This window comes from Artemia franciscana, chromosome 20 (genome assembly GCF_032884065.1).
Source record: "Artemia franciscana chromosome 20, ASM3288406v1, whole genome shotgun sequence".
Lineage (NCBI taxonomy): Eukaryota > Metazoa > Arthropoda > Branchiopoda > Anostraca > Artemiidae > Artemia > Artemia franciscana.
The window spans coordinates 10,865,898-10,891,849 of record NC_088882.1 but is presented as its reverse complement, the minus strand read 5'-3'; the positions used below and the strand labels follow the sequence as shown (position 1 = coordinate 10,891,849).

At 37.3% G+C, this 25,952-nt stretch overlaps 1 protein-coding gene and 1 non-coding gene across 4 annotated transcripts in view; one reads left to right on the top strand and one right to left on the bottom strand.

Moving 5' to 3' along the window:
* LOC136039745 (PRKCA-binding protein-like) overlaps positions 1-25,952 on the bottom strand; it is a 95,107-nt gene that overhangs the window by 8,467 nt on the left and 60,688 nt on the right. For all 3 annotated transcript variants that reach the window (XM_065723590.1, XM_065723589.1, XM_065723588.1), the window contains exons 6-8: positions 21,488-21,621; positions 13,991-14,184; positions 4,479-4,737 (exon numbers count right to left, since the gene is read on the bottom strand). In XM_065723590.1, coding sequence (XP_065579662.1) covers positions 4,479-4,737; positions 13,991-14,184; positions 21,488-21,621 — 587 coding nt within the window. The remainder of the gene's footprint in view (positions 1-4,478; positions 4,738-13,990; positions 14,185-21,487; positions 21,622-25,952) is intronic.
* Trnad-guc (transfer RNA aspartic acid (anticodon GUC)) lies at positions 8,537-8,608 on the top strand. The gene has a single exon. It is a non-coding gene; the product is annotated as a tRNA-Asp (tRNA).

The window sequence follows — 25,952 nt, the reverse complement described above, 5'->3', positions numbered from 1 at the left end:
CTGGTGAAATATTTTCAGATCAATTGTTGGAAATTAGAAACGGAAAGGTCCCAAATCACTCAACTTCAGGACGTATAAAACTGCCTCCTGAATTCTTTAATTTACAAAAAATGATTTGGTTGAAAAGGTATTTCCGAATATTCTAACCAATCATAAAAATCATAATTGGCTAAGTGAACGAGCGATTCTGGCAGCCAAGAACAAAGACGTCCACGAAATCAACAATATTATTCTGGCCAAGATTCGAGACCAGGCAGTCATTTACAAGTCAGTTGACACAGTTCTGGAATCAAATGAAGCGGTTAACTATCCATCAGAATTTTCAAATTCACTGGATCTCCCAGGGCTTCCACTGCACGTGCTACAACTAAAAATAGGCGTACCAATAATCCTGTTGCGAAATATTAACCCACCAAAGCTTTGTAACGGCACGCGACTTGCCGTAAAAAAATGGGAAATATAATAGATGCAACAATCTTGACAGGGCTTTTCAAGAGTGAGGCTGTTCTCATTCCTCATATTCCCATGATTCCAACGGATCTAACTTTTCAATTTAAAAGTCTGCAATTCCCAATTCGATTAGCATTTGCAATCACCATCAACTAAGCTCAAGGCCAATTACTAGAAAAATGAGGTGTAGATCTGAATACGGGTTGTTTTTCCATGGACAATTATATGTTGCATGTTCAAGAGTCGGTAAACCTGACAATCTATTTATATGCACAGACAATGGGACAGCGAAGAATGTTGTATATCCGCAAGTTTTATGCAGTTAAAAATTGGCACCTTGCATACGTGTAGCTGGGGCACGTAGCGCTACAACAACGCGTGGCAGGGGTGTTATAACATGTTGCTGGGGCGAAAAAAAAATACTGACATCCCACGTGTTGCTGGCGCGCGACATCAACAAGTGGCAGGGGTCAGCTAGTATATAAATAAAAACACTGTTAATCGTTTAAAGGAAGTATATGTATTAATTATTCTTTAGTTTTAAGTCATGAGGTGTCAAATAAGCAGTTTTAATTGAGTAAAGAAATTCCGATGAGTTGAATTCCTCTTTCCTGTTGCATCACAGCAGAGTCGATTTTATAGGATTTGTTTTCTTTTAGGATTCGTTGTGATTCCCACTGTTGTCTCTCTGCTAACCTCAGATTTCATTTACAATTTAATGTATTCGTTGTGATGGTGGTCGTCATATGTCTTCTAGCCACAGATCTTGTTTGCAATTCATTTTCCTGCATCACTACCTCAAAATTTTCCCAAGTTTTTTAATTTAACTGATCGGATTCATTTCGATCAGTATTTTTACAAGTAATTTTTCAGATCAAGTAATTTTTAATTTTGCATGACATGATGGATACCAAAAAAATCTTTCCCAGCTTTTCCCCAGTCGTTATGGTTTACTTTAATTGCGGTGTTATATAATTCAGTAACAACCTGCTCCGAGTCATTTGTTATCTTGTGTAACTTTACATGTGTCATAGACACTAAAGTTTTATTCCTCTTTTCTGTTTTATTCCTAAAGTTTTATTCCTCTTTCCTGTTTAACAATTAAATAAAAAAAAATAGCTTTTCTAACTGAATGTAAGGAGCGACGTTAAAACTTAAAACGAACAGAAATTACTCCGTGTATGAAAGGGGCTGTTCCCTTCTCAAAGCCCCGCTCTTTACGCTAAAGTTTGACTCTTTCTCTCAATTCTACTTTATTAAACAGTAGAAAACTTTGGTGTAAAGAGCGGGGCGTTGAGAAAGGAACAGTCCCTTTCATGCACGGAGTAACTTTTACAGCAGAAATCTCTGATACGCTGAATGCGAATGGTGATTTTCGTTAAGATTCTATGACTTTTAGGAGGTGTTTTCCCCTATTTTCCACAATAAGGCAAATTTTCTCAGGCTCGTAACTTTTGATGTCAAAGATTAAATTTGATGAAACCTATATATTTAAAATCAGCATAAAAATCCGATTCTTTTGATGTATCTTTTAGTATCAGAATTCCGTTTTTTTAGAGTTTCGTTTACTATTGAGCCGGGTCGCTCCTTACTACAGTTCCTTACCACGAACTGTTTGATCATAGACTCACAAACACTAACATAACATGTTCCTTCATTCCATTGTAATTTTGCTTGTTCATCTAATCGCCCAAGGACACAAAACAAAAAGTTCCTTCATTCAATTATAATTTTGTTCCAACAGCAGATTTCGTTGTCCGTTTTCCTTTGCAATTCAATGTGATTTCTGCTGTCCTTTGTTCCATGCCTTTTTCATTAACTGTCTAGAGTAATATTTTGCAACCGTTACAGATACTAAAAACGATAGATACTAAAATAGATACTAAAACGAAAGATACAAAAAACACTCCTGAGTGAAAAATTATGTAATTTATAGTCTTGAAATATACATAAATATGACGTCACTTGTATGATTTTCCCCCCCAAAATCAAGGTTCTAAACGATTTTTCTCTAAGTCACTACTAAGTCTCGATTGTTCTTTCTGGCTAGAAAATCCCAGGATGCCAATTTTGAGAAAAACTATGCAGCCACTTCCAAGATAAATTATAGATAAATACACTCACAGTTAATCGTTTAGAGATATAAGGTAAAATACAGTAATCAAATAGTCATAATGTTCAATTTTAATAAAGTTCCCATTAAAAGTTTGATTTAAAAGTTAATTAATATTAATTTAATTTTAAAGTTCCCTTTCCTCTCCCTTTTAAATAGCTTTTCTATCAAAAGAACATAGAGGAACCTAATTCCGCGGCATGACAAGTTGACTTTATTTACTACTGTATCACACTGGCATTCAATATGGAAGCCGAACAGAGAGTACGATAGATATATGGGATTTCACCTTTGAGAATGAGTTTCTTCTTCTGGAGAGTTATAAAAGTTTCGGTAACATAACTACTTTTTTGGTTTTATAATCTCCCACATCCACAAAAACACTGGGGACTCAAGAAAATTGTATTATATACACTAGAGAGGTTTCTGACACCAGAATAGCGTATGCTAAGTTCTGAATTTGGAAATATTTTTCGAAAATAAGAATGAATTTCCTATGCGAGAGAAACTGATTTTTAATAAAATGCGTTATTTTTTAACGTGATAAAAATCTTCCAGTTGACAAATAAAACAAGTTCTGATAAAAAATTAGTAAAAGGTGTATAATGACAATTTTTTTGTTTATTGGTAATAAATATTTGTTGATTTTAGGATGAGAGTCACAATACATTTCAGAAAATTCTTGCCGTTTTCGCGTGCCATGAACCAGCTGATAACATTAAATAACAGAGTTTAGACACATCTCAAGTATTATGGCGATTACTTATTTATTTTTGATTTAGACTAAATTTCATGCTTCTAAGTTTTATTAGAAGTAACAACCCAATATATGTGGAAAAGCTTAATGAAAATTTCAGCAAAAATACCCCAATTTTGGTCCATAAATTTCTGTCTAACAAAAGTAGCAACAGGTCGAATCGAACCTCCCAAAGTTAAAAATCCTACGGAAATAGCCCTGGTTCTCTCCCTTCTCTTCGGGCAAAATACATTCCATTTTCTAAAAGCATCCGGGCTACGCCCCTGAAAGACTCCAGAGTTAATGACCTATGGAAATACTGGCATATATTTCATGTTGAATACATATTTTTCTTTTTAATTTGTTTATTATTGAGTAAAACCAAATCTGGAAGACTGGGTTTTTGAAGAAATTCTCAGGGATTTATGTGTACAAAGCTCAAAATACCATCTTTTTGGGCAGATGTGTTGTTTATGTGTACACGAATGTTGTAAACATGTGCACACAATATGTTGTTATCAATGTTGTTGATTAATAATAGCAAATTCGTCCAATGAAAAATTAAACAATAAAAATTCAAGATTTAGAGGTTGGTACTAACCGCTAAAATGCATAACTGAGGTCAAAACCAGGATAAAAGCGCGTTTCCAAGATATAATTATTCCTTTTTGCCATTTGAGTTTTAATAAATTTGACGACGACTGCCGATTCTATTGTAGGCGCTTCTGCATCTTGCTATGCCTTTTTTTCGGGTAATTTCGAGGCAAAAAAAGAGGCTTATTTGAGGTAGGATAAAGTTCTAATAAGGCTTTAATTCACTTTAGCAGCTGGATTTCCTATTACTCAGAGAAAATAAAATAACTTCTTCACGCATTCATTATTATTTCAGATTAGAACTGAAAAATTGATTCATTCCACCAGCATAATTGCGATCAAAATCAACAAAAGTTTCACCTATATACGCTCGTAAACATATATTAATGGTATTTTATGTACATAGGTCTTAATAGAATCTAAAAGAGTTTTGAAAGTATGTTTTGTTTTTCAGAGATGCTTAAGGAAAAATTCACACAATTTCATTTTCTATCTGAGATACCAACAAGAATTGATATAGCGTCATTTTATCCATAAAATTTACTGTCCTCATTCAAACGCATTAAAAATGACGCACACACTTACCGGTGGCAGCGTTTCTTCAAGTGACTCATATGTAAAAGCCCCTGCTGAGAGATCCAACTCAATTGGGAACAGTCCACGCGTTTCCTCAAAAACCGCTAAACATTCCTTGTTATACGATCCCAGTTCAGAGATGAAATGTTGCAAATGCTTAGCAATGTCCTGCATATGCTTGCTCTCAAGTAGTTCCAGTTTTACAAGAACATCGTTTCTCATGTTGCCAAAACGCTTCCTTGCTTCTTGTCGGCAACGGAGAATCAATCTGCAACAGTAACATGAATAAGGGCTTTGTAATGTAAAATGGTTCGAGGGCTAACTCGTGGCTGAAGCAATAGCTCTGGGTACAATTTGCTGCCACTGGTGTTTATATAACAATAATAATAATGATTTATTGTTACCTTTTGCATACAACACAAATGCACTAAAGAGGAGTATAAAAAAATGAAAAGAAAAACAAAAAGGGCACAAAAAAAACAAAAAGAAAAGAACACGCACAATTCTTGACAACTTCAGACGCTTTAGAATACTTTTTTACTAAAAATAAGATGTCCTCCAATCAGCTACCAACGGTTCTCTTTATGAGACTACTTAATTCTAATGAAGTGTTGTGGGAAGTGCGGGTACTTGAGCTACCTGTCCCCAGCAGTTCAAGGCCTATATGCCGGCCAGTACCAATACGGCTCTTCAAACTCACTCCTGCTCCCGCTCCCTTTAAGTCTCCATAAAACTCTCTAGTTTTGTATTCAAAGTATTCTTGGAAAATCCTTATTAAGCTCTCACCCTGTAGTCTATCAAGAACATAGGTTGGCTATTCTTCCTAAATTTCAGCTTTACATTAACTGGAGACACCAGATTAGAACCATTATTTCTAATATCAGCATTCCGTTATGCCCTAATGTTTTGTATTGATCCAGTCAGTCTTCGATTTAAAATGATATAATCAATACGACTAGCCGTCTTACCATCAGGAGAGTACAATGTTAAGTTATGGGGTGGAAAATTTAATGTATATTATATAATGAATATTATGTTTAAATGCACAAAAAACGACCAGCCATTCAACCCTTATTTCAAATAGAAAATAATAGCACACATTGTCACAATAGCACACAGCTACCAACGGACGGCAAACAACAAAAAAATATATCACACAATAAAATTAAACAAATTTAAATATGAACAATTAAAACTTTAGACAGCATTTTCCAGAACTTAAGCATTGTAGTCTTTCACAAAGTACGGAACAAAGGCCGATACCGTTTTAGTGCCTTTCGGGGTTTAATGCCTTTCAGAGTAGAAGGAATTGACAAGGCGAAGTTAGGACTCATCTACATAATTTTCACCGCCTCGCTGGTGGTTCTTAAAAACTCGGTAAAATTTTGAGATGGGAATCGGAGTTTAGGTATGTTCTTTCCCAAAACGTATCATAAAATGGTGGCACCTTTTAGATAAATTCTGAAGCCTCAATGTTGCAAGGATGTCCCCACAGGATTAAATATACATTCTATTCTCCATAATTACATTCTAATTTTCCATAATCATTATTTAGCAGCCCCGCTTCTGAATATTTTCGTTTTAAATATCAGTTAGACCTCGATGCCATACGGGATAAGCATATTCCTTTTGTGATCTTATATACATACAGCATAGAATATGCATAATAGGAATCGGGTAGGTTAGACTGCATATGTGAATCCCATTTAAGGTTGCTTCTGAAAACTACTCCTAGGATTTTTATTTCATCTTTACTTGCAAGTCCAATGCCTACTTGGGACTGGATTATGGTTATTAAGAAGCTAGCATGTAGAATATGGCTCTTTTGTAACATTAACCACAAGCGTTACATCTGAGGGATAATACTTCAGTTTGGAAAATATTGATGATTTCCCTATAATGTTCGCTGAGTTGCAGAATGATATGCTTGACAGGTCATCATCAAACTTCTAGCATCTCAATATTTGCGCTAGGATAGGGTTTAAAACAATGAAAAGAGATAATAGACTCTAATTTTGTCCCTTGAGGAGCTCCAGACCCTATTACTCGGAATCTGGAACTGCCGAGCACCCATATCTTTGACTCGGTTAATAGCAGGTGTTGGACACTGTCGACTATCTTCACTATGTCGCCGAACGGGATTTTAACGTATGCCACTTCTTTCTCGATATGTTTCATCGGTTAATCAAGAAGAGATACAAGATAGTAGGTAGCATTATCTCCACACACGAAACCAAAACACTTTAAAAAGGCATAGGTATTTTGAAACCGAGAAGGTTTTGGGCGAGAGGTTTCTTTGAATAGGAATCAGCTGTGTTGAAGCCGTCCAAGAATGTACCGTCTATAAACATTGATCGAAACCAGAAGCCAAAATAGGACCATACTCCTCAGAGCAATTAACAATCAGCTCAATTGGAATTTAAAGGGGGTAATCACTCTTCCTGGCGCCAAAGCGTTTGAGCTTATCACATACGTCTTGGGAGTGAATGATCAGAACTTATTCGATGAATACAATTCCAAGTAGCTCGTCCACATGTGGGTGTGCGTGACATATATTTGAGAAATATTTGTTGATATGATGAGCACTTAGAGGTTCACAATAATGCCATAGATTTTTAGCTGTTTTCGGGTTTGTCCCATAATCTCCTGGGCCATTCCATGGAATCTAGAGAGTTAGAGCCTCTAATCCATTTTTCGATTTCTGTATTTGAAAGCATATGATAATGTGCATTTTTTTTTACTACAATTGCCGAAGATTGACCTTTTCGGCCAACCGTCTAGGGCTAAACGGAAAGCAGGTCGTCCTCGTTTGGGCTGGGAGGATGTCCTAAAGAAAGATTAAAAGGAAATAGGGACTTCCTGGGAGGGTGTAAAGAGGGAGGTTTTGAATAGATTGGGATGGAGGAGGAGCGTGCATAGCTGTGTTGGCCTCAGGCGGCTTGGTGCTGCGGTGAGTTGTTAGTAGTAGTAGTATCTTGATACTCCGATTCTTAGAGCTCATTATTGGATTTAATTCGATTATTAGTCTCTTTCCTGATCCATTGCTTATTTTGTGACTTTACCAGGATAGACCTTTCAGGAAAAAAAAAACTTTATTTTCATAGAAATCCCTAAAAATTATTTCCAAGCTTGTGGTTTGTTTTTTTTTTACTTTTTTGACTAATTGTCAAGTTTCCACGAATTGTTAGCAAACAACAAAATGGCAGAAAAAAGCAATATGTTCAGGTACTTGGGGAGGGGGCAAAATCGTGAGTGTCATAGAATGGCAAACCAATTAGGCCTAGTATATATATCTTTCGTCAGAAGATACGCTCCGGTAAATATTTCGCAGTTCATATTATTGACTTAGGAATAAAGTGAACATACTACCCGATGCCTTTTTTTATGTTCTTTACGAATATAATAATCGCTTTTCTCGCAAATTCAAATCTAAACCCTATTGAACCCTTAAAATGACCGAAAATTTTCTGGTTTTTGGGTATAAAAAGCCGTAAAACACTGGTTTCAAACTTGCTATTTGATTTTAAATCCATTTTTTAAAGTTATATAATCCACAAATATTTAGTTTTTAAGTGGCCTAACAGAATAAGAAGAAAACATGGCGGACTTGCTATGAATTTTTTTTATTCAGCTTAATCTTGACAAATCAATGTTTGTGAATTATACAACTTTAAACAAAACGGATTTATAATGCAATAGTAAGTTTGAAACAAATGTTATTAACTATTTTTATGTCAAAAAAATATAAAATGAAATTATTATTTTCAAGGGTCCTTAAAAGGCCTTAAAATTGAATTTGCGAGAAAAGCGATAATTATATTCAGAAAGAGCATAAAAAATGGCATCTAGTGGTAGGCCTATGTTCACTTTAGTTGTAGGTCAATATGCCTAATATGAACTGCGAAATATATACCGCTGCTCCTACTAGGGTACTTGATTGGCAAAAAAAATAGTGTACCCTGCACCTCTAGCTTATATGAATTGAACCGGTACTGCTTCTGAGGCCAAATACCAATGTTCCTATTTTATATTCTGAGCTTAAAGCAAGTTTTACCTTTGAAAGCATGTCCTCGGTAGTATAGTGGTCAGTATCCCCGCCTGTCACGCGGGAGACCGGGGTTCGATTCCCCGCCGGGGAGGATTTTTTATCAAATTTTTAATAATACTTTTTGTTTGAAATGGTTCAACTGATCTCTATATGTTAAGTATATGTTTCTTTTCTCTTTTTATTCATATAGTTTAGACAACAGCGGCCATATATCTAAATACAGTTTATCCATATAATTCAACAAATTTATTGAGTTCATTTTTTCGTTTCTCAGAAAAAGGATTGCAATTTGTCAAACAAAAGATTATTCCAATCACTTATTAGCTTAGAAATACCATGAATGGTTAATGTCGACACACTTTAAAATTCTAACAAAATCCACACGTTTAAATCCACTTGAGGCACAACAGCCATATCGACGATTTTCCTCGTTTTGAAGATTGGGAACTGCAAAAGCCCAGTAAAGGATTTTAGACCATGATAAATCGATTTTTGGGACAAACTACCAGAAAATGGGACGATACTGGGCCTGTATTTATTTAGCTACTTAAAGGGATATATAGATGTTTCCATTTCAGTCCAAATGAGCCTTTTTTCCGAAATTCTACGGCAATTGTTTTTATATGATCACCCCCGTGGAGATTATTTTCCAGCCAAGGCCGTATCCAAGGGAGAGGGTGGTTAGGGGGTTTAATCCACCCCTGAAATATTTGTCCGACTCGTAAAAACATAACAAAAATGAATAGTAGGTATAAACAAATTTTTAATGAAGTTTTTTGTACCCCCCCCCAAAAAAAAATCCTTCTTTACACCCACCACCCGAAAGGAATCCTTCCGTAAACCCCCATAAAAAATCCCGGGTACGGCCCTGGTTGCAGCTATTGCTGCAGCCATGGATAAGAGAAAACAAAGGAGACACATCAATGCTACGTTCGTACTACCCAAGCTGTCTTGTTTTTCAACGTATTTTCTATTTTAACTAGAAGTTATTTTTCAGGGATTTCAGCCTTTGTTTATAAATTCAAAAAAATAATGTAATTACATATTTCCCATCATACATAATTCTAAATCATATTTTCAAAGTAGTATTGGATGGGAATTATTTTCTAATAAACAATTCGTTTAAAAATCCACTTCTTATATTGTAGCTACTATAAGCAGTGGTTCACTCTTTATTACATTGCAGCAACTGCTGCACTCATGATTCTGGCTTTATTACTGGCATCCCACGGATACCACCCTATTCTCAGCCAACAAGCTGGACTAAAATTCGGCCAAACGGAAAGCATGTCGTCGCTGGATAAGAGGGTGGTGGCGCAGTGGAATGATTTGTGTTTGGAAAGAACTGGTCAGGGGGTTTAATACGAGTTGCCGCAGGGCCTGGATTTGCATGAAAATTTTTACTTTTGCATCTCAAAATAATCAAACAAGAAGAGAAAAAAGGGTTTAACAAGAATTTGAACTCCAAGGAAGGGGGTAAAGAAAGAAGCTTCGAATAAATTAGGGTAATGCACGAGCGTGCAAAATGAAAAGCTCCATGAAAGCTCATGAAAAGCAAAAGAAAAAGGAAAAGCTCCATCTCCAAATAATCAAACAAGAAAAGGAAAAAGGGTTTAACAAGAATTTGAACTCCGTGGAAGGGGGTAAAGAAAGAAGCTTCGAATAAATTAGGGAAAAGTGCGAGCGTGCAAAGTGAAAAGCTCCATGAAAAGCTTCACTGAAAAACAAAAGAAAAAGGAAAAGCTCCATCTCCAAATAATCAAACAAGAAAAGGAAAAAGGGTTTAACAAGAATTTGAACTCCGTGGAAGGGGGTAAAGAAAGAAGCTTCGAATAAATTAGGGAAAAGAACAAGCTTGCAAAGCTGTGGTGGCTTCAGTCAACTGGATGTTACACCCAGTTTTTAGCGGTAGTAACTTCGAATCGCTGTGCAGCTGTATGAAATTGCAAGTTTGGCATCGCATAACATATCAAAATCCAAATTATTTCATATATGGTACAGGAAAAACAAGCAATAATCGACATTTTGTAACTCCTTATTCCCGTTACCTCTAGTCTACAATATACCTCTTTCTTCTGCTTAATCCTGACCCCTTGAAAAACTTACCTCCTATAACTAAACCAATAAAACAGCAGACGAGAATATTGAAGGTTTTGCATGTAATTTCAATTACTTTAAAATTTTGGAGACATAGTATTTTTTCCTCAAAGCATTTGCTTGTAAAGAAAATACTTTTAACTTCATGAGAATTTATCCCGGAAGAACACATATGCCATAGTCCACAGTCAGGAACTCTCCAATAGAGTGGTAGTCCATTGGAACAAATTTCATGAGACAGCTGTCACCAGTCCCTCCGTTGTCCACAGTCAGTTCCTCTCCAATAGAGTGGTGGTCCATTGGAACAAATTTCATGAGACAGCTGTCACCAGTCCCTCCGTTGTCCACAGTCAGTACCTCTCCATTAGAGTGGTAGTCCATTGGAACAATTTTCATGAGACAGCTGTCACCAGTCCCTCTGTTGTCCACAGTCATTACCTCTCCAATAGAGTGGTAGTCCATTGGAACAATATTCACAAGACAGCTGTCACCAGTCCCTCCGTTGTCCACAGTCAGTACCTCTCCAATAGAGTGGTAGTCCATTGGAACAATCTTCATGAGACAGCTTTCACCAGTCCCTCCGTTGTCCACAGTCAGTACCTCTCCAATAGAGTGGTAGTCCATTGGAACAATATTCATGAGACAGCTGTCACCAGTCCCTCCGTTGTCCACAGTCAGTACCTCTCCAATAGAGTGGTAGTCCATTGGAACAATATTCATGGGACAGCTGTCACCAGTCCCTCCGTTGTCCACAGTCAGTACCTCTCCAATAGAGTGGTAGTCCATTGGAACAATCTTCATGAGACAGCTGTCACCAGTCCCTCCGTTGTCCACAGTCAGTACCTCTCCAATAGAGTGGTAGTCCATTGGAACAATATTCATGACAGCTGTCACCAGTCCCTCCGTTGTCCACAGTCAGTACCTCTCCAATAGAGTGGTAGTCCATTGGAACAATCTTCATGAGACAGCTGTCACCAGTCCCTCCGTTGTCCACAGTCAGTACCTCTCCAATAGAGTGGTAGTCCATTGGAACAATATTCATGAGACAGCTGTCACCAGTCCCTCTGTTGTCCACAGTCAGTACCTCTCCAATAGAGTGGTAGTCCATTGGAACAATATTCATAAGACAGCTGTCACCAGTCCCTCCGTTGTCCACAGTCAGTACCTCTCCAATAGAGTGGTAGTCCATTGGAACAATCTTCATGAGACAGCTTTCACCAGTCCCTCCGTTGTCCACAGTCAGTACCTCTCCAATAGAGTGGTAGTCCATTGGAACAATATTCATGAGACAGCTGTCACCAGTCCCTCCGTTGTCCACAGTCAGTACCTCTCCAATAGAGTGGTAGTCCATTGGAACAATATTCATGGGACAGCTGTCACCAGTCCCTCCGTTGTCCACAGTCAGTACCTCTCCAATAGAGTGGTAGTCCATTGGAACAATATTCATGAGACAGCTGTCACCAGTCCCTCCGTTGTCCACAGTCAGTACCTCTCCAACAGAGTGGTAGTCCATTGGAACAATATTCATGAGACAGCTGTCACCAGTCCCTCCATTGTCCTCAGTCAGTACCTCTCCAATAGAGTGGTAGTCCATTGGAACAATCTTCACGAGATAGCTGTCACCAGTCCCTCCGTTGATGCATTTAAGATCACCGTGAACAAGAGACCCTGTAAGACGGAGTGGGACGTAATTGAATCAATGCCTCTCCATCATCACTGACCAGCGGTTCCACAGCGTTATTTTTCGGTTCACTGGACAATGTGATGTAAGGTGTTAAAGGTAAGGTTAACACTAGAAATTATTGATCATGCAACAAACTTTACTAGACACCAGCACAATAGATCGACAAATAGTAACGATGAAAGCTACTTATTTTTAAGCATTTCAAAATCCCATAGAATATAACATTCACTCCATTCCTGTTAGGAAAAAAAGTCTTCAATTTTAAGGAGTGAAGTTAAAACCTAAAACTAATGAAACCCCCTTGAACAGGATAGGAGGATGTCGGTCACCCTCAAATCCACACACCTTGCGTCTATGTGGTTACATACCCTTTTCTAAAAACAACACAACACAAACGAGTAGCAATTTGTGGAACAAATTGTACCAATGCTCACAATTCTAAGGATCTCACTTAGGCGACTTAAATTCCATCAAATCTAAATTGTTTCAATATAGAGCATGTAACATATCAAGAGATCAATTAAAGGAAAAACACATTATTAGAGATATATAATTTTTAGGGATATATGCATAGGCTCCAGTCCCAAGCCCTCCGAATCCAAAATTTTTCTTGGATTGATGGGTACTTCTTGTTAAGATTATCAAATACACATTTGTTTGTATTGTTGCTCGTCCCCGTAATTTTCTTTTATAATGGCCCTGTCGTTGCAAAAATCATTCCTGGGTCAGTCAGCGTGTAATTGACCCAGCTGCAATTACTTCCGAAGTAGATTGTTGGCATCATTGAAATAATCAACATGAGTTTTCAGTAGAGAGTTAAGATAACAAAACGAAATATAAGATAGCGGGTCATTTAATACTGGTCTGTGGCGAATCCATAAATTCGTTGTGCTCTAGAATGTGAGGCCACCTGATTTTTTTTTTTTTTATTAGTAATTTTAGCAATCATTTAAAAAAAGATCGAAAATACCCTCTAATTATAATGATTCAAAGACAAGTTGGGATTCTCTCGGTATTCCTTAGCTCAATTCCACATAAATAACGACAGCCAAATCAAGAATTTGTAAGAAGGTCTAATCGTTACATATAACCAATTATTTACCCACACAAAAACTTTTCTTCCGCGCAGCGACGTGAAATTTGGATTCAAAAGCGATATTCGGCTTCTGTAAGAACCTAGCTGTACCCTTGACAGGCCAATACTACAGCTGAATACTTATCTATACACCCCGTTTCCAGCCTCAATACAAATGTTGAGCCAGGTTACCTAAAATCTGGCTACTAAACCAAAACTCAACTCCCACCAGAGCCTAGCTTTACACTTGACAAGGCTATGCGTTAAAGTAAACTAAATAGGTAAATTTTGCCTGTATCCGTAATTTCCAGTCTCAACGCGGTAAAGTGACTCCTGAATATGCGCATAGGTTAAGTTAAAGGTAAGAAAAGCTAAAGTAGGTTAAGCAGGTAAGTTAAGTATTTTACCTATACTCATAATTTCTAGTCTCAACACGGTACATGGCTCCTGAATATGCCCAGAGGTTAAGTTAAAGGCAAGAAAAGATAAAGTAGGTAAGTTAAATACTTTACCTATACTCATAGTTTCCAGTCTCAACGCGATAAATGGCTTCTGAATATGCCCGTAGGTTCAGTTAAAGGTAAGAAAAGATAAAGAAGTTAAGTTAAATATTTTACCTATACTCATAGTTTCCAGTCTCAACGCGATAAAGTGGCTCCTGAATATGTGCGTAGGTATATTCTTCATCGTCCATTTCTTTAACCTTAAGACAATAGGCCAAGTATTCAAACTTGACATCTGCATACTTCTTTATGGTTAATCTAATATCTGGGATGGCTTTGTGCAAAAAAGTGCCAATGTCAGTCAAAATCTAGAAAAAATCATCAACCATGAATTGTGTAATGATACCAGAACAGAGGTGATGGAAGCCTTGTTTTTAATTCACGAATTTTAATGCCCAGAAATCAGGGGCTGTTTCATAGAGGACAGAGGGGGCATTCTCTCCAGGCGTAGAAATTTTAAGGGTGTAATGTTTCAAATAAATAATCTAGCATTTAAAAAAATTTCGTAATCTTATAATTTTTGTTTTTATTAAAACAAAGTAGGGGGCGCAGCTGGCAGGAAGTACAAGCAAATTGAATCCAAAATTTTCATTTTTCCATATCTTTTTCCACACGAAGTAAGGAAAGTCAGATTTAAATAAATGAAAAATTTGTAGGAGATAGAGGGAGGGGAGCTAATCAAGATTTTGCCTCGGGCGCAAGAGTGGCCTGCCAAAAATGCTTCATGTTTTCCAAAAAGAAATTACTAATATCTAGAAATATTATAAAATAAGAAGAACGATTTATATAAGTGAATAGAAAAATTTAAACTTAAAACAACAAAAGATATAATGTCTACTAACGATGAAATTTATCTAAAGCCGATATTCATCTAACGCTACAATAGGGAATTAATAAGTGCTAAATTCAATTACACAGGAATGTATTTAGTAGCATGATATTCAATTATTAATCATATCAAATAGTAATATGCCAACTATATCACCCATTAATCTTAATGAATTAATTATATATTAATTAAACAGCTATCAATTAAATTAATATTAACTAGTTATTATTAGTTATTAATAGAGTCTTGTATCACAACAGTAACAAGAGCAGCTAGTGAACAGATCTCACTCAATAAAGAGGCTTGGGTGCCTATAACAAAAGCTGTTTAGGGTTAGGAAGGGCACTATAATGCGGTTCTAGACATTTACTCCCCCCCTTCCGCGGAAAATACCCCCCACCCACCCGATAAGCACCCCCGTGGAAAATAAGGCTTTCCAAATTTGAGAATTTTATTTGAATTCTTTTATTATTTTCCGTAAGGAGAAGGAATTTGGTACTTATGTATTATGTACCACTCGCTCAAGTCAACGCCATGTAAAACTCGGGAACAAACATGTTTCTTTGTTAGTTTCTTTCAGCTTAGCGCGGGACAAGACAAAGACAAGTGACATAATAGATGGGAAATATATAATTTGGGCTATGTATTTGCACATAAACGAAGGGGTAAAGCAATTTGACAGTTTGAAGTCAGAAAACAGTTTTTTGACTTTTAACAAATAAATAAGTATTAAGACTATAAGGAATAAATATCAGAATGTGCATATCAAACTGATAATACACGGTTATTATTTTTTTTTTAGTGAGGTGCGAATTTGTTTCTATAATAAGGTTTCCAAATTTGAGACTAATATTTGAGTTTTTTTTTAGTTTCGTTGAAAAGTTCTAAGAAATGGGTAAAAGAGGAATTTACATACCAGAAGTATCTTAAAAACTTAAGAAAAACACTAAAATCCATTTGTGTTGAAGAGATTTCCATATGAACTTTTCCAATTTTTGGCAGTAGCGGGTGCCAAATTAAAAAAAAAATGAAGAAGAAAAAACAATATAGGCGAAGAATCATCAAAGTCAAGCTAAAACATGCGGCACCAAAAAGTTTAAGAAGGTTTAGCTATCCTTTGAAAGGATAGACAGCGTTGGGAACCAACAAATTCTTATTGTTTAAGTTTTTACGGACGAAAGCGTTGTCAAATTCTATGAATTTGTTTTTCTCATCTTCCAAGTGTAAAACTACCACAAATCACCATTAATAAATAAATGAAACCCAAAACTAACAGAAATTGCAATAACTAGCCTTGTCAAACTCAAAATGAGCAAAAATTAAAAGGAGTATGGCTGACAACACCCATGTCTTCTTCAGACCAGAACATAATTTGCATTTCACTTAAAAAAAAAAAAAAAAAAATAACCATGTATTGTCAGTTTCATATACATATTCTGATATCTATTCCTTATAGTCTTAATAGTTCTTCATTTGTTAAAGTCAAAACAGTGAACTTTGTACTAAAATGTACTTTGTTTTCAGTAAAGTGCAAATTATGTTCTGGTTTTGAGGAGGTATGGAGGTTGTAAGCCCTACTTATGTTAATTACTGGTTGTTTTGAGTTTGAATCGGTTATTTATTGTAATTTCTGTTCGTTTTGGGTTTAATTCATTTATTTATGGTGATTTATGGAAGCTTCACGATTGGGAAATTATTCGAAGTTATTTTCACTCTTTTTTAGCTTAACGACGCTGTTTACTATTCTTTGACAAAGTTGTTTTGTGGAAAAAGTTTTTTATATCAATTTCCGTTCATTTTTAATTGACATAGTCTTTTTCATATAAAAAAAATATTTTATACATATTTTTTTTTCTATTAGACTCGATAGTTTTTACTTTGAAGATTATTTGACTTTATTTCTGCTCAATTTTGGTTTAATGAGGCCCTTTTAGTTACCTTAAAAAAAAAAAATTCCCATTAACAAATACTACCTGTAAGCAATTAGAAAAAAACAACAAGTTTTTTAACTGAAAGTAAGGAGCAATATCAAAGCTTAAAACGAACTGAAATTATTATATATAAAAGGGCTTGCCTCCTCCTCAAGACCTCGCTCTTTACGTTAAGTTTTTTTTTTAATTTAAAACAAAGCTTAATGTTCTAATTAAACGGCCATTGTGTTTCAGGAATCGTTCTTAAAGAATTAGGACAGAAAGTCAAAACTTTAGCGTAAAGAGCAAAGTTTTGTGGAAGGGGAAACTCCTTTGATGTACGTAATACTTTCTGTTCGTTTTAAGTTTTGATGTTACTCCTTACTTTCAGTTGACTTTTTTTATTTATTTCTGATCTTTTTTAAATAATACCAGGAAATCCAGCTCTCTCTCCATTTGTTCACGATGAGTAAAACTCGAGAAAAAACCAGTTTCTTCGTTACTTTAGAAACAAATTTGGGCTATATATTTGCACATTAGAGGGGGGGGGGGGTAAAGTATAGCGGGTCTGCATGCAAAATGTGTTAGGTACAATTATTTTGCATATCATGAAGTAAGAATTGTTTTCTGACTTCAAACTGTCTAAATACTTTACCCCCCCCCCCTATGTGCAAATATATAGCCCAAATTATATATCTCCAATCTATTTTGTCACTTGCCTTTGTCTTGTCTAGTTCTAAGCTGAAGGAAACAAGTTTGTTCTCGTGTTTTACACAGCGCAAACTTGAGTGAGTGGCGTATGATACAAAAGTACCAAAATTCCTTCCCCCTTCGGATAAATACTCAAATAAAATTCTCAAATTTGGAAAGCATTATTTTCCACTGGGAGGTATGTTCCGTGGGGGGGGAGGATATTTTCCGCGGCGAGGGGGTATTTTCCAGGGGGCTATTTTCCGCCAGAGATATTTTACAAGGGGGTATTTTCCGCGGGTGGGGGGAGGGGTACTTTCCGCGGTTTTTTCCGGGGTTGGGTAATCTCCGGGGGGGGGGGGTTAAACGCCGGTAACCCTGTGATTCAATTTTTTTTTGTCTATATTTCAAAATTTAACAAAAGTTGAAATAAATAACAAATTTCGGACACTGGAATTTAGTTCAGGCTCAGCTGATTAAAAAGTACCATTAGGAAAAAGACAGTATATACTAGGCATAGGGGAAGATAATTTCGATAATGTGATTGTGAAATTCTTTTAAGTAAAAACTTTTAATCTTTTAAATATAAGATTACAATAAAAACAATTATTATTCTATTTTTATAAGAAGTTTTGTTTTGATTTGATTCAGCTAAATAATTATTTTAATAAGTCAGTAGTTGCGTGGACTTTCGGACGACCGCAAATCCTCATAGGTTTTTAAGGCACATGGTATTAACCAAGTGACACATAGCAATCGCAAATTCTGTCGGTCTGTCAGTAGGTCCCGGTTTTGCTACTTTAGGCACTTCCAGGTAAGCTAGGACGATGAAATTTGGCAAGCGTATCAGGGACTGGACCAGATTAAATTAGAAATAGTCGTTTTCCCGATTTGACCATCTGGGGGGTGGGGGGTGGGGGGCGGTTAATTCGGAAAAAATAGGAAAAAATGAAGTATTTTTAACTTATGAGCGGGTGATGGGATCTTAATGAAATTTGATGTTTGGAATGATATTGTGTCTCAGATCTCTTATTTTAAATCCCGACCGGATCTGATGACGCTGGGGGGAGTTGTAGGGGGAAACCTAAAATCTTGGAAAACACTTAGAGTGGAGGGATCGGGATGAAACTTGATGTGAAAAATAAGCACAAGTCCCAGATACATGATTGACATAATCGGAACGGATCCGCTCTCTTTGGGGTAGCTAGGGGGGGGGGTAATTCTGAAAAATTAGAAAAAATGAGGTATTTTTAACTTACGAACGGGTGATCGGATCTCAATGAAATTGGATGTTTAGAAGGATATTGTGTCTAAGAGCTCTTGTTTTAAATCCCGACCGGATCTGGTGACATTGGGGTGGGGGGATTTGGAAGGGGGAAACCTAAAACTTGGAAAACACTTAAAGTGGAGGGATCGGGATGAAACTTGGTGGGAAAAATAAACACAAGTCCTAGATACATGATTGACATAAACGGAACGGATCTTATGAGCGGGAAATAGTCGTAGAAATAGTCGTTTTCCCGATTTGACCATCTGGGGGGGGGGGGCGGTTAATTCGGAAAAAATAGAAAAAATGAAGTATTTTTAACTTATGAGCGGGTGATGGGATCTTAATGAAATTTGATGTTTGGAATGATATTGTGTCTCAGATCTCTTATTTTAAATCCCGACCGGATCTGATGACGCTCTTTTTTAACTTACGAACGGGTAATAGAATCTTAGTGAAATTTGATGTTTGGAAGGATATCGTGTCTCAGAGCCCTTATTTTAAATCCTGACCGGATCTGGTGACATTGGAAGGGGGAGTTGGGAGGGGGAAACCTAAAATCTTGGAAAACATTTAGAGTGGAAGGATCGGGATGAAACTTGGTGGGAAAAATAAGCACAAGCCCTAGATACATGATTAACATAACCGAAACGGATCCGCTCTCTTTGGGGTAGTTGGGGGGAGGGTTAATTCTGAAAAATTGGAAAAAATGAGGTATTTTAAACTTACGAGCGGGTGATCGGATCTCAATGAAATTTGATATTTAGAAGGATATCGTGTCTCAAAGCTCGTATTTTAAATCCCCAACGGATCTGGTGACATTGGGGGGAGTTTGGGGGTGGGGGAACCTAAAATCATGGAAAACGCTTAGAGTGGAGGGATCGGGATGAAACTTGGTGGGAAAAATAAGTAGAAGTCTTAGATACGTGATTGATATAATTGGAACGGAACCGCTCTATTTGGGGGAATTGGGGGGTGGTGGTTAATTCTGAAAAATTAGAAAAAATGACGTATTTTTAACTTACGAAGGAGTGATCGGATCTTCATGAAACTTTATATTTAGAAGGACCTTGTAACTCAGATCTCGTATTTTAAATCTCAACCGGATCCAGCGTCATTGGGGGGGGGACCAGAAATCTTAGAAAATACTGAAAGCGGAGAGATCAGGATGAATCTGGATGGGAAGAATAAAAACAAGTCTAAGATACGTGACTGACATAACCGGACCGGATCTCCTATCTTTGGTGGAGTTGGGGGGGGGGGGGGGGGTAATTCGAAAAAATGAGGTATTTGTAACTTACGAACGGGTGATCAGATCTTAATGAAATTTGATATTTAGAAGGATCTTGTGCTTTAAAGCTCTTATTTTAAATTCCGACTAGATCCTGTGACATTGGGGGGAGTTGGAGGGGAAACCGGAATTCTTGGAAAACGTGAAAATTGGGGTATCTTTATCTTACGAATAGGTGATCAGATCTTAATGAAACTTGATATATAGAAGGATCTTATGTCTTAGATACTCCATTTTCGACTTGAATCGGTTCCGGGGACATAGGGGGTTGGAGGAGGGAAACAGAAATCTTGGAAAACGCTTAGAGTGGAGAGATCGGATGAAACTTGATGGGAAGAATAAGGACAAGTTCTAGATACGTGATTGACATAATTGGAACGGATCCGTTCTCTTTGGAGGAGCTGGGGGGGGTTAATTTGGAAAAATTGAGGTATTTTTAACTTAAGAACGGGTGACCGGATCTTAATGAAATTTGATATTTAGAAGGACTTCATGTCTCAGAGCTCTTATTTCAAATCCCGACCGGATCTGTTGACATTTGGGGGAGTTGGAGGGGGAAATAGGAAATCTTGGAAAACGCTTAGAGTGGAGGAATCGGGATGAAGCTTGGTGGATAGAATAAGCAAACGTCGTAGATACGTGATTGACATAACCGTACTGGATTCGCTCTCTTTGGGGGAGTTGGGGAGAGGGGTTGAGTGCTCTGGTGAGTTTGGTGCTTCTGGACGTGCTAGGACGATAAAAATTGGTAGGCGTGTCAGGGAGAGGAAAAATTAGAAAAAAATGAGGTATTTATAACTTACCGAGTGGGTGATCGGGTCTTAATGAATTTTGATATTTAGAAGGACATCGTGACTCAGAGCTCTTATTTTAAATCCCGACCGGCGTTAAGCCTCTGATTTTCCTTTTAAATCAATCTACTGATTCTTAGAATTTTGTTAGATCTTATACCATATGAGCTATTGGCCCTTAGCTCTTCTGGCCTCGTCACAAGTGCCATATGAGCTCTTAGCTCTTGTTCTTCAGTGCGAAAGTGTTATTTGTTTTATTCAATTATTTGTGAATGTTTAAGTTAAAAAGTTGAAACTGAAAAAGACATCACAAATATGACATCACAACTCACAGACATATTTAGGAGCAGCGAAGGTCCAAATGGGCAAAGAGAGACAAAGCTCCGTAAGCCGGGCCTTAAGTCCAGCTTAACGCCATAGGGCCGTTATGGGCGAGGAGACAACTGAGAAGAGCGTTATCGAGCTCCTTTTTGACTAGCATAAATACAGTATAAGCAAAATATAGTTTTTTGTATATAGCATTCTATATAGTGTGCTTGAAGTATCTTATCTCTTCCTTTTTATAGCCACGGCCCATGTGGGTTTAAAGCATTTAGCATCATTCTATCATGCATACGACATTTTGTGTAATTATGTGAGTTAGTTTTAGGGAATTATGTCCTTTATCATTTTTGTTTTGCAATTGTTATATTTTTTCATTGTTACTGTTATGAACCATGTTTTGTTATGTGTTTTATCATTATGTGCTATTATCTTATGGCATTCTTCGTTTTTGCCATGGCCCAAAGCAGCTTTTGTTGCAAAAAATACCTATAGGCACAATTCGGTCTTACCGGCTTTAATGTTTTCAGAGACTGTATTCCAAGCTTCCAAAGAGTTCGATGAGCCTCCCCAAACTTTGTGAATGATTCACTTGCACGTTGTTGAAGTTCTTTTACCCCCATCTTTGAAAAAATGTCTCCAAATTCTAAAAAAAAGCGGTTGAAATAAAAATACAAGTAACCAAATAAGAAAAAGGTTCCAAGGGACAGTCACAGTAATTTACTATATAGCACTATTTACACATTTGGAAAGGGTGCCGGTGCTCATTTACATTCCCCGTAAACCTCTTTAAAGAAGGTAACGCATCTTTGAAAAGATATTTCTAAGTTCTAAGAGAAACGTGGATGAGTCAACAAGAGTATGTAGCTAAATAGAAAAGACAGGGTCTCATGGGACACTTACCGTAATTCTACCAAGTAGCACTAGTTCAAAATCTAGAAGGGGCGTCAGCGCCAACTTAAGTTCCAGCAAAGAGTAACAAATCGAGGAAAGATTTGCATCAATCATGTTTCTTTTCAATATTTAGCATTTTTAAGATAAAAGGAACATAATGCATAAAGCTAATAACAAACCTGAGTTTTGAAGGCAGAGAAGTAGAAGTCAGATTTAAATATGATAGCTCCAGAATAGACATTTATAAATATTTCTGCTATTCCTTGAAAATCAAGCAAAAAACAATGGCTTGACCTCTATCCCCCTTAAATTAATGCGAAATATTTTATAAAGGCAGTAGCAATGCTTCATTGTACCACTAACTAACTTGCTTTGTCTCCACCACCACTGAGGATGCCTAAAGGCGCATTTGCTCTGTTCCCCCTCTGAAGAATACACTGGTCATGGGTATATAGGATTTGTTGTGTATACAATACCACAAAGCACCCATTAGGGCAATTTTCTTGTTTATAATCAGATCTCTTTTAGAGCATCTACCTTGATAAGTTTAGAATATTCTGCACGAGAAAACTATCAATTCTTATGAATGTTTGTGAATCACCTGACATGACGGGATTTATGTATGAAAATACATATAAAAGATGAGGTTGAACCATTATATGAATCACCAAAATAGTCCAATACGATTGTAAGACTTCAGGGCAACTCCACATATGAAGGATGACCGGTGGATTTTCCAGGATGCCGCGGGTGGATCTAGTGGCACACGAGGAAAAAAGGTCTAAGGTAAGATAATCATGGACCTTTTCCCGTTGTCCTTCTTTTTTAAATCTTACATTTATCTTGATCATCATGGTCGACCAATTAAGTATGTAAACTTAACTTCAGGGCTAATTGGATGGGTTTTCCAGTTGCCCATAACTTGCTTCAAACTATAAGCTAAAGCTTTGATATGGTTTCAAAAGAGGTCAAATAGATAATAAATGCTTGATTTCACCTTTTTCTGTTGGATTTAACTACACTGGCCCTTCCCCTTTTTAATCCAACCGTTTTGACAGATACAAAGGCATATAACTTGGTTCAATTATCGTTAGGAGTCACGCCAAGAGCCAAGAAGTTGCAGATTAGCTTCACTCAGCGCTGCTCTTTTATTTGTAATTATCTTCCGAGCCACGATCTAACCTCCAAACGTTGACACCCTCAAAGTTCAGCTACTACTACTACTACTACTAATAACTCAATGCAGCACCAAGGCGCCTGAGGCCAACAGCTACGCACGCTCCTCCTCCAACCTAATCTATTTAAAGCCCCCCTCTTTACACCCTCCCAGGAAGTTCCCATTTCCTTTAAATCTTTATTTATGACATCCTCCCAACCCAGACAAGGACGACCTGCTTTCCGTGTAGCCCCAGACGATTGGCCAAAAAGGACAATCTTCGGTAATCTGTCATCCTTCATCCGTAGAAAGTGGCCTAGCCTTCTCAACCTTTCTTTCATTATAGCCCTAGAAAGCGGGATTGAATCACATTTTTCGTACAACCTACTGTTTGAAATACGGTCAGCTACAACTAGCAAAACCTCGAAAAAGAATGGCATAAAAGAATATCAACCATCATATACTGTTAGGTACATGGTGCCAGGAAGCTATGCATAAAAAAGATAAGATTAAAAAGGGGAGCCACGTGTTGTTAGCACACAGACCTGTAATCTTAAGTCCTTTGGGTGGTGTGTTACCAAGGTGGTGTTACCAAGACCCAATTCCTACCTTAAAAGTCATTGGTGTGATTCTACAAGCTCATACAACTGGGTTGTGGAGCCAATGGGCATTCAAAGGCTTGAGTCACGATCCAGTTGGGTCCGCTCCATCAAAAATTAGTTTATCACAATTATAAGGAAGTTTTTCCATATCAAACTGTTTGTGATAATAAAGTTCATTTACTGGAAAGGTACGACCTTCGTCAGCTACACCCTGTAGTTGCTACATTGGCAATATGAAAATACGAACTGAGAAAGACATATATGTTCACGTAGAAATCTATTAAAGTTTAAGTTTAAAATGACTGATGAATTTATAATGGCAAAAGCCGATGAAGATGCTCAAAGAGTCTATGCCAAAAAACTTGCTGCTGATAGAGAAAGTCAGGAAAGAAAGCGTGCCGAGGAATCAAAAGAACAGCAAGGAAACAGGCTTGAGGCTGATAGAGAAAGAAAGAACAGAAAGCGTGCCGAGGAACTACCAGAGCAACGCGAAAGCAGACTTGCTGCTAAAAGAGAAAGTGAAAAAAGAAGGCGTGCCGAGGAATCACAAAAACAACAAGAAATCAGGCTTGCTGCTGATAGAGAAAGTAAGAAAAGAAAGCGTGCCGAGGAATCACAAGAACAGCAAGAAATCAGGCTTGCTGCTGATAGAGAAAGTAAGAAAAGAAAGCGTGCCGAGGAATCAGAGCAACCTGAAAGTTATCGCCTGGGATTCAGGTACAGCCCAGTCGATGATTATAGCTTGAGTAGATGTGTTCAAATCGGGACAATGTCTAAAATTTGTCCCTATTGCAAGGCCTTGAAATTCAATGGTGAAACAATGGGAATGTGTTGCGCCTCAGGAAAAGTTAAACTTCCTCTATTGGCTGCACCACCAGAGCCATTGAAGACTTTCCTTACTGGAACTACGTCAGAATCTAAGCGTTTTTTGTCACAAATCAGAAAATACAACTCATGTTTCCAATGACGTCGTTTGGAGCCCAAATAGAAAATCCAGATCAATTTATGTCTTCTTTCAAAGTAAAAGGGCAAATTTATCATAGAGCAGGGTCCCTTCTACCATTCTCAGGCGAGAATCATAAATTTTTACAATTGTACTTCATCAGTGATAGAAATTCTGAATTAAATGCACGTTCCAAAATTTCTCCCAACGTTGAAAGGACAATCGTTTCCCAATTGCAACATCTTTTCCACGAAAATAATAATTTAGTGCGTCTGTTCAAAACAGCCATCGATTTGATGCCTACTGATACGCATAAAATTGTTATTTCCGCTGACAAAACGCCTCGTGGCCAACATGTGCGTAGATACAATGCTCCAACTATCGACGAAGTGGCAATCGTTATGGTCGGTGATCAGTTTTTACCTCGAGATATTATTCTTCATAAGCGAAACGCTCAGTTGTTAAGAAACGCTGAAACTCATCGATGCTACGATGCCCTTCAATATCCTATCATTTTTTGGGATGGAGCCGACGGCTATCACTTCAATATTAAATTGATGAATCCAGCCACTAACAAAGAAATGAATAAGAAATGCAGTGCAATGCATTATTATTCCTATAGACTAATGGTTCGGCAGGATGGAGAAAATTATATTTTAAAATGCCGTGAATTGTTTCACCAATTTGTCGTTGATATGTATGCTAGAATTGAATCAGAACGTTTGCTATATATCCGCCTGAATCAGACCAAGCTCCGCTCTGAACAATACATTCATTTGCGAGATGCAGTTATAAATGACGGTAATACCACAAACGTTGGAAGATTAACAATTTTACCTTCGTCATATGCTGGCAGTCCCCGTCATATGCATGAATATGCTCAAGATGCTATTGCGTATGTTCGTCTCTATGGTCGTCCAGATTTATTTATTACATTTACATGTAATCAATCTTGGGACGAGATACTGCAGCTTTTACTTCAAGGACAATCGGCGGTTCATAGGCATGACATTACGGCCCGTGTCTTCCGGCAAAAGTTGAAATCACTGATAAACTACATAGTAAAACTTGAAGTGTTTGGGTCAGTGCGATGCTGGATGTACTCAGTGGAATGGCAAAAACGAGGTTTGCCACACGCACATATTCTAATCTGGCTACATAAAAAAATTACTTCGAACGAAATTGATGATGTGATTTCCGCTGAAATACCTGATAAAAATGTCGATAAGGGGTTACATGATATTATTGTAAAAAATATGATACATGGCCCTTGCGGTGCACTGAACGAAAATTCACCATGCATGGCCAAAGGAACGTGCAAAAAGCAATATCCTCGACTTTTAGTATCCAACACAATTACTGGCAATGATGGTTACCCACAA